The sequence below is a fragment of the Gallinula chloropus genome (genome assembly GCF_964237585.1).
Source record: "Gallinula chloropus genome assembly, chromosome: 1".
Taxonomy (NCBI): Eukaryota; Metazoa; Chordata; class Aves; order Gruiformes; family Rallidae; genus Gallinula; species Gallinula chloropus.
This window is the reverse complement of record NC_140085.1, coordinates 120393604-120407202: the sequence shown is the minus strand read 5'-3', so window position 1 is coordinate 120407202 and position 13599 is coordinate 120393604. Positions and strand designations below refer to the sequence as shown.

Here is a 13599-nt window from a genome sequence, read left to right as displayed (position 1 = left end):
ATTCAGGTCACGCATGTCATGCTGGGCTACCACCTAGCTAGCCACAAGTAGCCAGGAAAGGAATAGGCTGAGCTTTCCATTTAGCCTGGGTGTTTGTGTGGGCTGGAGGCAGAGTGCTGCTGCAGGTCTCAAAATGGCCCCAGCTCAGGGCTGTTTCACTCCATGGTGATGCTGGCGATGTAGCAGCGAGAGCGTATGAGCTTGCAGTCATCCTGTTTCCCTGTGGTGTTTTGTTGCCACTTGCAGCCTTTCGGAATAGCTGAATTCTGATGTTGCACTAGTAGCGTGTGAGTTATCCATACAGCAGTGTGAAAATCACTGCCGTGCACTATGTGATCTGTTGGTCAGTAAACTTGAGTGCAACCTTTTTTTTTTTTTTTTGGCCAGTGAAAATACAGCTTTTCTGATCTTTCTGTTTGAAAAGAATTTTTCACTTGCAGGTAGTTGTAACAGGAGATTGTTCTGAACATAGTGCTGTTCCTCGGTTTGTGTGTGTATGTGACCTCTGTTTCTTCTGTCCTCAAGCAGCTTTCTCCTGCCTTGCCTGTGAAACAGTTTTACTCAGTCTTGAGGGGTTGTTTTTTTTTTGTTTTGGTTTTGGGGTTTTTTTTTTGAATGTAGGACAAAAGTAATCGAGCGATTACACTACACAAACCCTCATCTGACAAGCTGAATTAGTTCTGAATTCCGAAGACCCTGGAGAGCAATGGGCTGACGCAGCAGCACATGTAGCGCGTCCTCTCCTGACCCTCTCCCCTGGCCTGGCAAATGGCGGCTTGGCGCTCTGCCACGGCTGATTACGCAAGAGGCCTTCTCCGTCCCACTTAGCAGAACAAAGGCTGCTCTGAGGAGAGTAAGGCATCGCACCTAGGTCACGTAGGCAGAAAAAGCCATCTCCTGACAGAATTTTCCTGAGTCATGCTGGAGCTTTCCTTCATGGTAAGTCTGTGAGAACTGTCAGGTTTCGAAGGATGGCTCGCCTCACTTCCTAGTGAAATGTGGAACCAAGAGCTCTTAAATTTGCTAGTGTCATTCTCAAGAGGAGGAGAGAGCAAAATCACTGTTTTGGGGTCTCAGGCTTGGGTGGAAGAAGAGGTAGTACTGAAAATCTCATGCTAAGAAGAAAACGGTTCTTTTCACGTTGGTCATTTGTTGATAAAAGAAACAGCAAAAAAGCTGTGTGTTTGCCTCTTAAATTGTAAAGGACTAATTTGTTTGGAGACCCCGTGTTTAATTCTAGTAGTGAAAACATACCAAGTTACCTAAATCGGTGTGGGATTACTGTTGTTTTGCTGCCAGACCTAATGCTTTCATCAGTTCTGTTTATATGCAATCCACTGCACTTGTGATCCTTGGAAAGGTTACCTTCGAAATTGTTTCCACAATCAGAGACAAGTCAAGGACTCCAGAGAAGACCAAATAGGCTGTAGGTAACTGTGCAATTCCAGGTGGCTACAAATCAAGGTATATTATGACTTGAGCTGCAGCTCTTTGAAGAGAGCCTGCTACTTTTTAACATTCAGAGCACTGCCTTCTAGGTAAATCCTCTTACTCGGGATTTGAATTTCTATAGACTGCTGTCTGCCTTGAGGTATTCTATGTCGTCTCTGAACTGCAGCGGCCTCTCCTGCATAATAACTATTTCACACAGCAGTAGCCAGCTTCAGTGCTGCAATATTTGAGAGGGGTGCAGATGTTTGCTAGCCGCTTCTGTTTGTGGCAGAAATGGAAGTCGGAAATGATCACTGATTTTAAGTGGGGGGGGAGGGGGGGTTGTTGTTGATTTTTTAATTTTTGGTTCTGGTAATTGTGATTAGCGGATCTGCTTTCGGCTGATGACTTTGATGCATCAGAATGGGTGCTTTTTTTTTTTTTCATTTTTTTCTTTTTTCTTTCTTTTTTGGCTGATTTTGAATACTTGCCGGGGAGCTATGTATTATTTATCTCGCAAGAGGTGTAGGTTTGCTCACGTATGTGCATTTCAGAGGGTCTTGGTTTGAAAGGTTCTGGGGTTTGTGTGTATTGCTTTGATAACTGTTTAGTGCAAATGGTTTGTTTTGCTGTAGTTACAGGCTTCGTTTTATGCATTTCTCTACTGTTTGTAGCTTATTGAACAGTGCAGGCAGACATTTACTATGCTTAGAAAATTTTCATAATGTAGATTTTGAAATGTAAAAGTCAGCTAATGTAGCACTAAGAATTTACATTTTTAGAGCTTCTAAATTGCTGAGAATATTCCTGGGTTTGGGTTTGGATATTTTTTTGTTTGGTTTGGGCTTTTTTTGCTGTACAATACTGATACTAGTGGCATGTTTAAATATTAAGATGGTTATATTTTCTTATGTGGTTGCCTGCTTTCTCTCAGTGAGTCTCACTGCAATAACCCTGCTGAAAAGCTACTACAGAACAGTTGTCAATCGTTTCTCTTTAGATCTGCTTATTTTTTGTAATAGCATTGCTAGGTGAGAGCAAATCTGTTCCATTCTGCTTTATCTTTTCATATTAATTGTTAGTGCAAGATGACATATCTGTGCAAAACAGATTTTCTACCATTTAGATCGATACATGCAATGTACAGGCCAAAGTATATGGGTCTGTTCCTGTTTTTCTTTTGTCAGGCAAAATGCAATATAAAGAGTAGAGCATTTATTTTTATTTAGCTTTTCTTTTTAAGTTGCCTGCTTAGTAGAATCACTATGGTAACCGACTAAAGGATGTCTCTAAGGCACACAACCTGCATTGCAATGTAAGTGAGGGGGCATTTTAAGTTCTCTGACTGCTGAACGCTTGCGAAAGGAGCAGACAAGACAGAGAAATAAGCTAATATTTAATATTTATAGGCTATTATTTAACACTTTCCATAAGGTTAAAAAGTTATTTTACAGGTAATGTATGTGTGAGTTCATAGTTTTCCATGCTCTCTTCTGGGAATGATGCTGCTAAGAGGTTCATTAAACATCATAAATTCGTGTTACTCAACTTGAGTGTTCCCATTTTTTAAAAAGCTGTTATATATTACAAATGATGTTGATAGAAGTCAGTGAGAGAAGGTAGGCTCTGTCACTGTGCCTCACAGAGCTCAGGGGCACATCAGCACTCTTTTTAATGCTTTGCTATAGATAATACATGAGTTTTCTAATAATTTTTCTGTTAAAATGTTTGTTTAGAAAATTGTTGGTCTGTTAAACTCTTCTTAGAAATCTTTGAGATTTGATATAGACATGCTATGCACGAGGTATGATTAAGACCATGAGGAAAGTTACATCCTGTCTAGTATCTCTGAGTATGACAATACTCAGAGATGCATATACATTCATTAATGAGGATTTTTATTTTTTTTTCCCTTCCCAGCTGCACTGATAAACCCCTGATCTCACCTAGTTTAGCATCCTGAACAGCCGGAACTAAATTGTCATTTTTATCCTAACAAAATACATTATACTGAAGCATCAGCAATCTTTTGTGTATTAAAAGCAACCAGAAACACTATTTCGCAGATAACTGTGTTTATTAACAGCAGTGTTTTATATGCTTTTAGGTTTTTATGTCCCTAGGCCTTATTCTCTGTTGAGTTAATGTGTTAATCCAAATTCTACAATGCGTAGGAAATTCCTGTGACGTCTATGGAAAAGTTTGGAGGCACTGGAGTTTGTATGCCTGTTCCATTCATTTTAGCACACTTGGTTGTGTTTCAAACTGTAAACAGCCACCACGGAATTAGCATGTCACTGCTGAAGTGGCCGCGCGTGTCCGGGCTCTCTGGCAGACAGGCTTCATGGCTCTGCTTGTGTGACCTTCTTCCGAGAAGAGCAGAACACTTGGCTCTGGATCTCAGAATGCAGAGATGTTTTAAATGGTATTTTTTGTGTCTCTTGAGGAAAAGCGATTAAAAATAAACAAGCCTTGATGTTTAACTGCAGTTATCTTAAAACCTGGAGGAGAAGATGTAAGAACTTAAGAACTCCTTATGAACTTAGGTATTAATGTAAAGGTATTCATATTTAAATGCCTTTTTACAAGATAACCAATTTTTTTAAAAGACTTCACTCAGTGTGAGGGAAGAATATCTTGGTTTTCTGGATAGACAAATTGAGAGCTGCCATGCTTTATCTCCATGAGGCTGTGATTTAGTGCAACTGCATTCAGTTGTTTGTTCCTAGGAGTGACCATTTTTTTTCTGCAGTCGTTCTTCCCAATGCTATGTCAGTTGTTTTGTGAAGATGTCTGTTGCCATCTTACATTAGGAAGCATTGCTACATGTCAGCACTAAAATAGTTTACTTTTCCTCCAGTAAAAAGTTGAACAGAAATTGAAATTTGCTTAAGACGCATGGTAAAAATACAGCATTCATTTTTGTGTACAAAGTTGATTTTTTATTAGTATTGTGCCAATGTTCTAGTACTGCTTTCTTTGACAATACATGTGTGTTTGTTTTTCAGCATTTTCAGTTAGCTTTGATTGACTGCAATCCCTGCACTTTGTCTAATGCTGAAAGTAAGTAACCTTTAAGTATTTCAATTTAATTCGTTATATATATATTTTATATATTTAAACCCCCCAACTATATAAATTTTTAATGAACCAATCTTTCAAAATCAAAAGAACCAGCACAGAGAGAGGGAGACTGCAAAACCTGTCTCTATCTGTCAATAAAGACACATATTCCAGTGGAATTGTGGATTTTTTTAGTAACTGTAATAAGTAAAAAGTGAGACTCTACTTAGTAATTGCTCTGAAGGCTTGAGTTGTGGAGGAAACATACTGTGTGAGTGTTTATTTATAAACATAGTGCTTGTGCCATGGCACAAGTTTAATAGTCATCATTGTGGCATGTTGATAATCTGTTATTTTTGAGTGATCCTTTTGATGCCATTTGGATTTATACATCTAAAACTCAGCATCAGTCTCACGCTGTTGAAGTAAGAAAAAGTGCAAAATGTAATTTGATTATTCTGTTACATGCCAGCTGTACTTGAACACATTGATCTTTTAACCTAGTAAGATCTGCCCTATGCAGTATATATTGTGGGCTGTTACAGAGTGTCCTGAGGTATTTATCCATAGTTACAGGAATCAGATGCATGAGTAAGCATTTGTTCCTACATGTTTTGGAGTCTCTTAAGATTTACATTTCAGACAGCAGTGAAGGAAATTGCTCCCTCAGTTTTTAAGGTACCTTCATGCTGCTCTTGGCACTGAGCTTAATTTAATTCCTAACTTCAGAAGCAATGGGATAAAGATTTTTAGGTTTTTATTTCTTTAACTCAGAGCTGGGTGGAACGTGCTGTCAGCAAGGGAAAGGAAGGAGGGTTTGTTTCCATGGCTCGAGCTGCTGGCTGTGTCGGTACCAAGGAGCCAGCTGTGCTATAAGGTCTTCTCCAAAGCTTTGTCACTTAACCAGGAGCAGGCACGGATTGTTTTGTAAAGTGATTTGCATAGTTCCTCCTAGGTCAGCAGGCTTTTCTTGTTTCTGAGCAGATACGTGATTTTAAATTACATTTCATGTTAGTTTGTATTATTTCTCCCTTAAATTCTTTCGGTTTTCGCAGTATCTCTGAATTTTTGTAAGGTCTTCCTAACCCTTCCTCCTCTCCCAGTCCCCTCTGCCCCCAGATTTACATAGCAGTATGGCCCCATGTAAGGGCTTTGTTGCCCCGTGGCCTTTGGGCACGGTGCCTGACAAAGCCAAAGGAAGAGAGTGAAGAGGAATGAGAGATATTTTGTCAGGTTCTCCTGTACTGCTTAGTGGAAGGAGAACCCTGCGCTCTGTGTGGTCACATAAGTGCTTGAGAGTCCCTTAATCCTACCCCTTGCATTTCTAAAGGCTGGGTGAGTAACAGCATTACAGTGGGTGTCTTCCTAGCAGAAATGTTTGAGTACTAAGCATGTCTTCTTTCCATTTAGGTAAGAATCTGATGAGGCACCTCTCATTTCTTTCCTCTGTGTGGCATGGCTTCCTTTGGTACCTTCACACTGAAGGGGTTTTCTTGCGAGGGGAAAAAAACGAGAGGGGTTTTGTTAGATAATAAACTCAAGAAACAAAAGCAGAGGTTTCTTCTTTCTTCAGTAGAGTGAAGTTTGACGATGTGGGGAACATCATGGGTGTGTTACATGCCCGTTAGCAAGCAACACGAAAAGTTTATTAAAATTTTAGAAGCTGCATCTCATTATGCCCTGGATTCTGAAGTGCACTAGGCTACTTTCTATATAATAAAAGACAAAGCAGTGCACGAAGGGAGCTTTTTCCCTCCCTCATGGCCCTGAGAGAAACCTTGGAACTCCAAATTACCTGTATCAACATCTGTGTCACACTATTCCACAGCTTCAAGAGGAAGAAATCTGTGTAATTGAAATAAATTGAGCTTGGCTCAAATACAGGTATTTTGTTGTAGCCGTCAGGAACATCATACAAAAGTCTGCCTCAAAGGAATTTTTCTTCCCTCATCAAATCAGAACGAGGACTGCATTCATCTCAACTAGCTTTGGCTGACTACCAGTCAATGCAAGTCTAGGTTAGCAGCTCTCATACTGTAGAGATCAGGCACTGTACCTTTTCTTTAATGATTTGAGCAGCATGAGGATAATTTTCCCTCTGCTTTTCCTCTTGAACAACTTTCATTTTCTTTCTCCAGCCAGCAATTTTCTTGCCTCTAAGAGCTCTTAGTAGTATTATGGCGTTCTGTGCAATTCGTATGATGAATTTAAGATACTTTACGCTTTTAATTCAGTTTAATATGGGAAAGACAATTCGGAAAAAAAACCCAAAAAAACCAAACACCCCACCACTGAAGTTTAAGATCCCCTGTAAAGCTGGCAGCGTCTAGTGTAGCTTTCTGCTCGCTAAACCCAGCTAGTCTGTCCCATGGCAGTTGAATGAAAATAAAAAATAAATCTTTATTTCTAACTCAGTTATGTACAGAACATGTAGACTGCACTCTCTTGTGCATCTCTGCTTAAGAAGATTTTATTGGTAAGTTTACTGAGAGGTTAATGGACTGCACTTCAGAATAGGTATAAATTCCTTTCTGCAATATCTTTTTGCAGTCTTAATGCTTTGTTGGGCCACATACTCATTCTCCATCGGTTCTGTTCCGTTAAGCGTAAAATACCAGTGTAAACAAATGTAATTTATCTTGGTTTTGCATTGATAAATTTGAAACACTGTTTATTCCTCACTTGAAAAAACTTGTTGTGATTGTTGTTGTTCATTAAAGCTAACAATTTCAATTTTCCCACTCTTACAGTTCAGTTTCACATCGCCCACTTATATGAAATCCAGGTAAGCTTTAAGATCCTTTATAAAAAGCGTGGTTGAGTTTCAAACTATGTGATGTTGGCTGTCTGTGAAATTCAGATTGTAGATGCTTTTGTAAAGCTAGGCTTAAGTCTCGAATGGCCAAAGAAACTTGCTTTGGCTAAAATATACATTCTGTGTGGGCTGTCAGGCTGTAAAACGGGGCGTCATTTTTAATAAACTTACCTATTTTTAGTCTCCCAAGTTGAGTGCAAAAAACCCCCAAAACCCTTAGCATAATTCTTAGTAAAATTATTTTATGAGATGATGTATATATAAAGGTTAAAATGTGGAGTTTCTCAATTTGTATATATTCCCATTGTTTTTCATCCACACCCCGCACACAGGCATGCGCATACGCCTGAGTCTAGCCGGTTGCTCAGGTGCCTTTTAAGTGTACTTCACATGGAATTTTCCAATTTACGTGAACATATGCCACAGAAACATTTGAGATCTGAGGTCAACAGCACATAAAGCCGTGGTATTAATTCTGTATCAAATCCTACCACAGAGCTTTTTTAGGGGAATCTTCTGGGAAATTACAGAACACTTACTGAGCTTAGAGAATATCAAGTAGTTACCGAAATAGCTATTGCATATTTTTAATTTGACTGGTGATATGATGTAGATTGTATGCCCTTTTATCCTGTTTATAGGTATCATATGACTAAGGAAGGGATGTGACATGAAAAAAAACCCTGTTGTGATTAAAATGGATGACAGGCATAAATTGCATTTTCGGTCATTTGAGAAGAGGCTCGTTAAAGCGAGCGCTGTCTTCTGACAGCACGGTGAAAAATTACTTTAGGTATTTATATATAAATACAAAATATAAATTTGCTATGCAAGATATTTTTATTTTGAATGCTTTTGGTGCGAAGCTATAGGTCAAGGCAGAATTCCCCAGCCCCAAAAACATCATTAAGAAACTCCATGGGCTGTTGCGATTTTTACCTGGCCACCGTCCAGTTTTCACTGTGAGCACCAGAGCACGACCAACACATTTAGATAACTCAGTATCTTCAGCACCTCAGTTCTTTTGACCTGCTAGAGTAAAGTCGCAAGTTGAACGTCCCAGATCGCTGTGCTGGGTGTCTCACCTAATTGTGCAACCCGTGTTAGAGCTGCTTAAGCCATGCTTTCTGACTGACAGTTCTGGGCAGCAGGAACTTGGTTTTAACACAAGTCAGAGCAAAACAATTTCAGTGCTTTCTGCTGTTAGACTTGATTTGTCTCACAGTTCTGGTCAGGAGGGCTCTCTTCTTTATGGAATTTGAGAAACTTGGAACCACAAAGGATCTTGACTTCATTCTGGATATTACTTCTGACACACAGAAGAGATGTTTTTGGAGACAGGCGGGTTGCTTGTCTTTTAAAGGACACAGTGCTACAGTTTTCTGAACCGCTCGGTATCTTTGAAAATTATCTGCTTTGATACTTAATGAAAAGATTAATTAATTCCTGATTATGTCCTTTCATATTACTGGACTTTAAATGATGGGTTGCCAGCCTCTGAACAAGAGAACAGCCCCGTGGTGATAAGAGTTTGCAGTGGGTTTTCTCATGGTGCTTAATGCTAGTTTTATTGGTTTGTACATGATGGTGTGAGTCCCTCTGGCCATTTTGGGTGATGGCTTATATGGTGTCTAAAGAAAGATGTTGGGTTGGGTTCCCCTCCCCCTTCCCATTTCTAAGACCATTTGTGATGGAGCCAAGCAGCAAGGACCTTGGATCTTAGGGAGTAACATATCCAAATAGAACCAAATGTAAACATTACAACAGTTTCCTGTAGTACTGTAAGGTGTATATGTAGGCAGGTTTCTAAAGGGTAAATAATACAACAGGTAATGAAAGTAAAAAATAGTCTAGATCTGGAAAACACATCCTGTTTTAATAGATATCTCTGAATCCTCCCAAGCAGAGTAAACATTTTTTTCAAAGCGTGGATATCAGGCACATTTATTTACCTGTTTGACATCTGAATTGCTGCTTCTGCTGTCACGCTCTACAGTGAACTTCTGTTCATGTGCTTATCCTTCATGGTCATAAACTACAAATTTTGTTCCCAATGCTAAATTTAAAATTTTTTCCTGGTTGTTTTTATTTTGCTGGACATAGATATTTTATTTATTTATATGATTTCTTTTCTTATCAATTGTCTGCATTTCATGAACACCAATTAAAAATCTTTACTGCCAACTCGCCCTTGTTTCGTTTGAAAGTATGTAATTGCTGCTTTAATTCTCTTCCCAACTACAATAAGGTTTTAAAATCAACAGAGTTGTCTTTTGTGATTGTGAGATCTTGAGAATTTTAATAACATTTTCAACTTCTAGTAGGTATTTACATTGTTTAGAGTCTTCTTCCCAGCTGTCCCTTTTAAAACACCAGTAGTTAGTACTGGGTACTCTTTCATAAAACAAATGTAATTAAGTGATGAACATTTGCATTTAGATGGCCCCATTTGTTTTGATATGCTCTTCATCTTTTTGCCAAGATGAAGTCTAATGTTGAATTAGCCAAAATATCAAAAAGTATATTTTTCTTTAAAAATGATACAGAATTTTCTGAAAGTGTAAAAAAAAAAAAAAAAAAGTAGTACTCTTACTAACAGACCTCTGCATTTATGTCTTCTGAACTTTTGTGGGAGAGGAGGAACAGAAGACTTTATCATTTAAACTGCGTTCGCTGTTAAACTATTATTGTTAGGGTAACACGAAGCTGACTGCTGACATTACTGGCAAAGAATTCAACTATCAAGAAATCTTAACCTTTAATATATACAGAACAGCTCATACTGTTCCAGAAGTCAGTAAAGACTACAATGCTAACCTGGAAAGGTGTTTCTGTATCAAGACCTGTTTATATATGAAGCTTCCATGCTTTAAGCACACTAAAACTATCTAGCAAGTAATAAGATGGCATACCTTCATTCAGCGGGTGTAATCCACAGGTATGTGTTAATTCTGCACATGGTGGGACTTTTACCATGGTATGTTGAAAAGGCAGTTCAAATATAACAAAGGAAGGAGAGGGGCAAAATTATACCACCCACCAATTACTGACCATCTTCTTTTCTGTTACAAATATCTTGGGAGGAATTTGTGTAGGGTTTTGTCAGATGTAGACTCACTCTCAAACATTCCCCTTAAAAGCAGTACATTCATTTAGTGCAAGAAGTACAATGCATGTATGAGGAGTTAACCAAATTTAATTACTTGCAAATTTCCCTCAGTTATTTTAAGTAATCAATTTATATCAAACACGATATTTATGAAAGTTATTCTCTTGCTATAGATATATATACACACACGTCACTCATTAAAGCTTTCATATGCACTGTATGCAAAAAAAAAAAAGTTCCAGAATTTTTTGTCAATGTGTTTGTGTGCTGTCAGTGCTGTGAAATCGTTGCTGTTGGTGATCTGTTGTAAGCTCTATGATTAATCCATTTACTTTTTTCCTTTTGCAGAGAAAGTATCACTCTGCAAAGGAAGCTTATGAACAGCTTTTGCAGATCGAAAACCTTCCTGCACAAGTAAAAGCAACTGTCTTACAGCAGTTAGGTATGTAAAATTAACTTTTACTTTCCTGTGTGTTTCTGATTTCCATCTTCGCCTTCAGCAGTGTTTTTAAGGCTCCATTTCCAAAGTGAGTCTGAGACAGAGTACGATCCATGAGATTTTCACCCAAAATAGAATGCATAACCATAGATAATTAAGGAAATAAGAGAGGAGGAAAAGATTTTAATTAAACTTACAAAATTAAAAAAGCTCTTAGACTTGCTACAGTATGTGTGTTACAGGTTTTGGGCAATGAGGGGGTGGTCTTTCAGTGTGCAGCACTGAAGATTCTGTATTCTCTGTTCTGCCTCTGAAAAGATCCTCTGAATAGCCAGGCTAAATGTAGTGAGCCAAAATACTCTTTCTCTGTTGCAGAATAGGAGAATATGGCAAGTGAAAAAATTACCTTTTGTTTCTCTTTAATTATAGTATGTAATGAAAGCCTCTTTGGGTAACTAAAAAGTTTATCATCAGGTTCCATAAAAGAATCCACAACTAAAAAAAAGTATTTTTTAAATGTCATATTCCATGTATATATAAAGTTGCTAAATCATTCTAGACCAAAATTTCTAATGAATGGGTACAATAAACTACTTTTGTCCAATATGGCTCATAAAAGTATTTCCAGAATATTTTGTTAAAATTCTTCAACCCAGTGCAAAACTTCTTCATTCACTTCGTCCATGTTCTTCATCTGATTTATTATTCTGAACATTAATTTAGCCTGCTTGTGCCCATTTTTATTTCCTCCCTGCCCTTCACATAGTGGTCATTTATTTCACACTAGTAACAGGCGCTGAGTCCTGGCCACCGTGCTTCCTTTGTAACGCAGGTTGTGTATGGATTTGGAGTTGGGCTCATTTGTTCAGCTTTTGATTCTTCTGTGTGAAATCACAGCTGAAACTGCTGGAGTAGTTCACTGCAGGGCCCTAGGTGCTGGTGGTTTTACTCTCACACAACAGTGTTTCTTATATTTGAATATCCCCTTTGATTTTATTTTTTTTTTTAAGTGGATATTATCCCACCTGGTATAAATTGTCAGCAATTTCATCCAGAAAGGCTATACACATATGATCAGTGGAAGACAGGCTTCCCAAAATAGCTGACCAGTGCTTTTTCAACTCTGTTTGATGTATGTTGCTATAATAGAAGCAAAGGTGCATGGTTGTATTCATAAATTCCTACCACAGGGCTCTGCTAGCAATAAGAGCAACGGCTTTGAGAATTGTCTGCTGTATAAAAACTGGATTAACTCCCTTTATTCAATCAACACAAGTCACCTAGTTTTGTAGCGTGGGTAGCTTCTGCGTGGAGAAAGGGACAGAGTGGTCTTAACCAGAATGTTCAAGGAATAATACCATTTCTTTTGCTTTTGGCTGTTAGCAGTGGTATTTATGGGGGTATGGTGTTTGTCGCAGACTTAGTCTCCAGCAGCTGGTAATAAAAACACCTCCTCAGGAAGCATAGCCCGGGTGGTGTGCTGCTGAAAATACCTGCTGTCTGCCAGAGTGCTGCTGGGAAAACCCAAAATGTATTTGTATCTCTATGGTGTGAACTCCTTTTATTTATTTTTCTTTTTTCCTCCTTTTCCTCCTTTTCCTCCTTTTCCTCCTTTTCCTCCTTTTCCTCCTTTTCCTCCTTTTCCTCCTTTTCCTCCTTTTCCTCCTTTTCCTCCTTTTCCTCCTTTTCCTCCTTTTCCTCCTTTTCCTCCTTTTCCTCCTTTTCCTCCTTTTCCTCCTTTTCCTCCTTTTCCTCCTTTTCCTCCTTTTCCTCCTTTTCCTCCTTTTCCTCCTTTTCCTCCTTTTCCTCCTTTTCCTCCTTTTCCTCCTTTTCCTCCTTTTCCTCCTTTTCCTCCTTTTCCTCCTTTTCCTCCTTTTCCTCCTTTTCCTCCTTTTCCTCCTTTTCCTCCTTTTCCTCCTTTTCCTCCTTTTCCTCCTTTTCCTCCTTTTCCTCCTTTTCCTCCTTTTCCTCATCTTTTTTTCTTGTTTTTTTATTTTAATTTTTTTTCCTTTTTAGTGTCCTGTTTACTCCAACAGAAAAATCATTATAGCATGAAAATAATCTTTGCTTATTTTCCTTAGCTAGTTAACGTTTATTAAGCCAGAGTTGAAATTTAGACAAGTTCAGATAGGCCTCCTGGTATGGGGGTTGGCAGTAGATGGTCTTTGAGGTCACTTCCAACCCAAAGCATTCTATGATTCTGTGATCTTGTGAGAGACTTGTTAAAAGCCTCTGTTCTTGTTGCTGGTTTCCGAAGGAGATCACTGTGGAGGAGAAACTTGTGATTCCCAGATAAATCCATATCCATCTGAGCTGATTGATGCTGACTCTTTCAGGTAGATGTAACAGTAAGATCTGTTACAGTTGGATGAGAGCAGTTTGTTTCTTCTTTTGTGCTGTTTCATTTGTTTTCCAGGCAGCGATTCTTTTCACCACTTTGCCTAAAATTACATTAAATTAATGAGACTGAAGATGAAATCTGTCATGATATTCTGTCTCCAGTTGTACTCAGCAGTTGTGTGAAGAAGAGTTTAAGAACACCATAAGCATCTGCTTAGAGGTTCCTAGCACAAAGCACACTTCCAACGATTACTGACTCAGGGCATTCCTAGGTGGTGTCCACTGGATGAGAGACATCATGAGATGCTCAAATGGAAATTACAGAACTGTAGGAGTTGGAAGGGACCTCAAGAGATCATCGGGTCCAACCCCCTGCCAGAGCAGGTTCCTTAGGACAGGTCG

At 38.7% G+C, this 13599-nt stretch overlaps 1 protein-coding gene across 9 annotated transcripts in view; it reads left to right on the top strand.

The window, feature by feature from the left end:
* The window catches only part of KDM6A (lysine demethylase 6A), a gene marked incomplete at both ends in the record, with an annotated part of 156608 nt that overhangs the window by 89343 nt on the left and 53666 nt on the right, over positions 1–13599 (top strand). For all 9 annotated transcript variants that reach the window (XM_084276108.1, XM_084276106.1, XM_084276103.1 and 6 more), the window contains 3 exons: positions 4440–4494; positions 7245–7279; positions 10767–10860. In XM_084276108.1, the coding sequence (XP_084132234.1) occupies positions 4440–4494; positions 7245–7279; positions 10767–10860 (184 nt within the window). The remainder of the gene's footprint in view (positions 1–4439; positions 4495–7244; positions 7280–10766; positions 10861–13599) is intronic.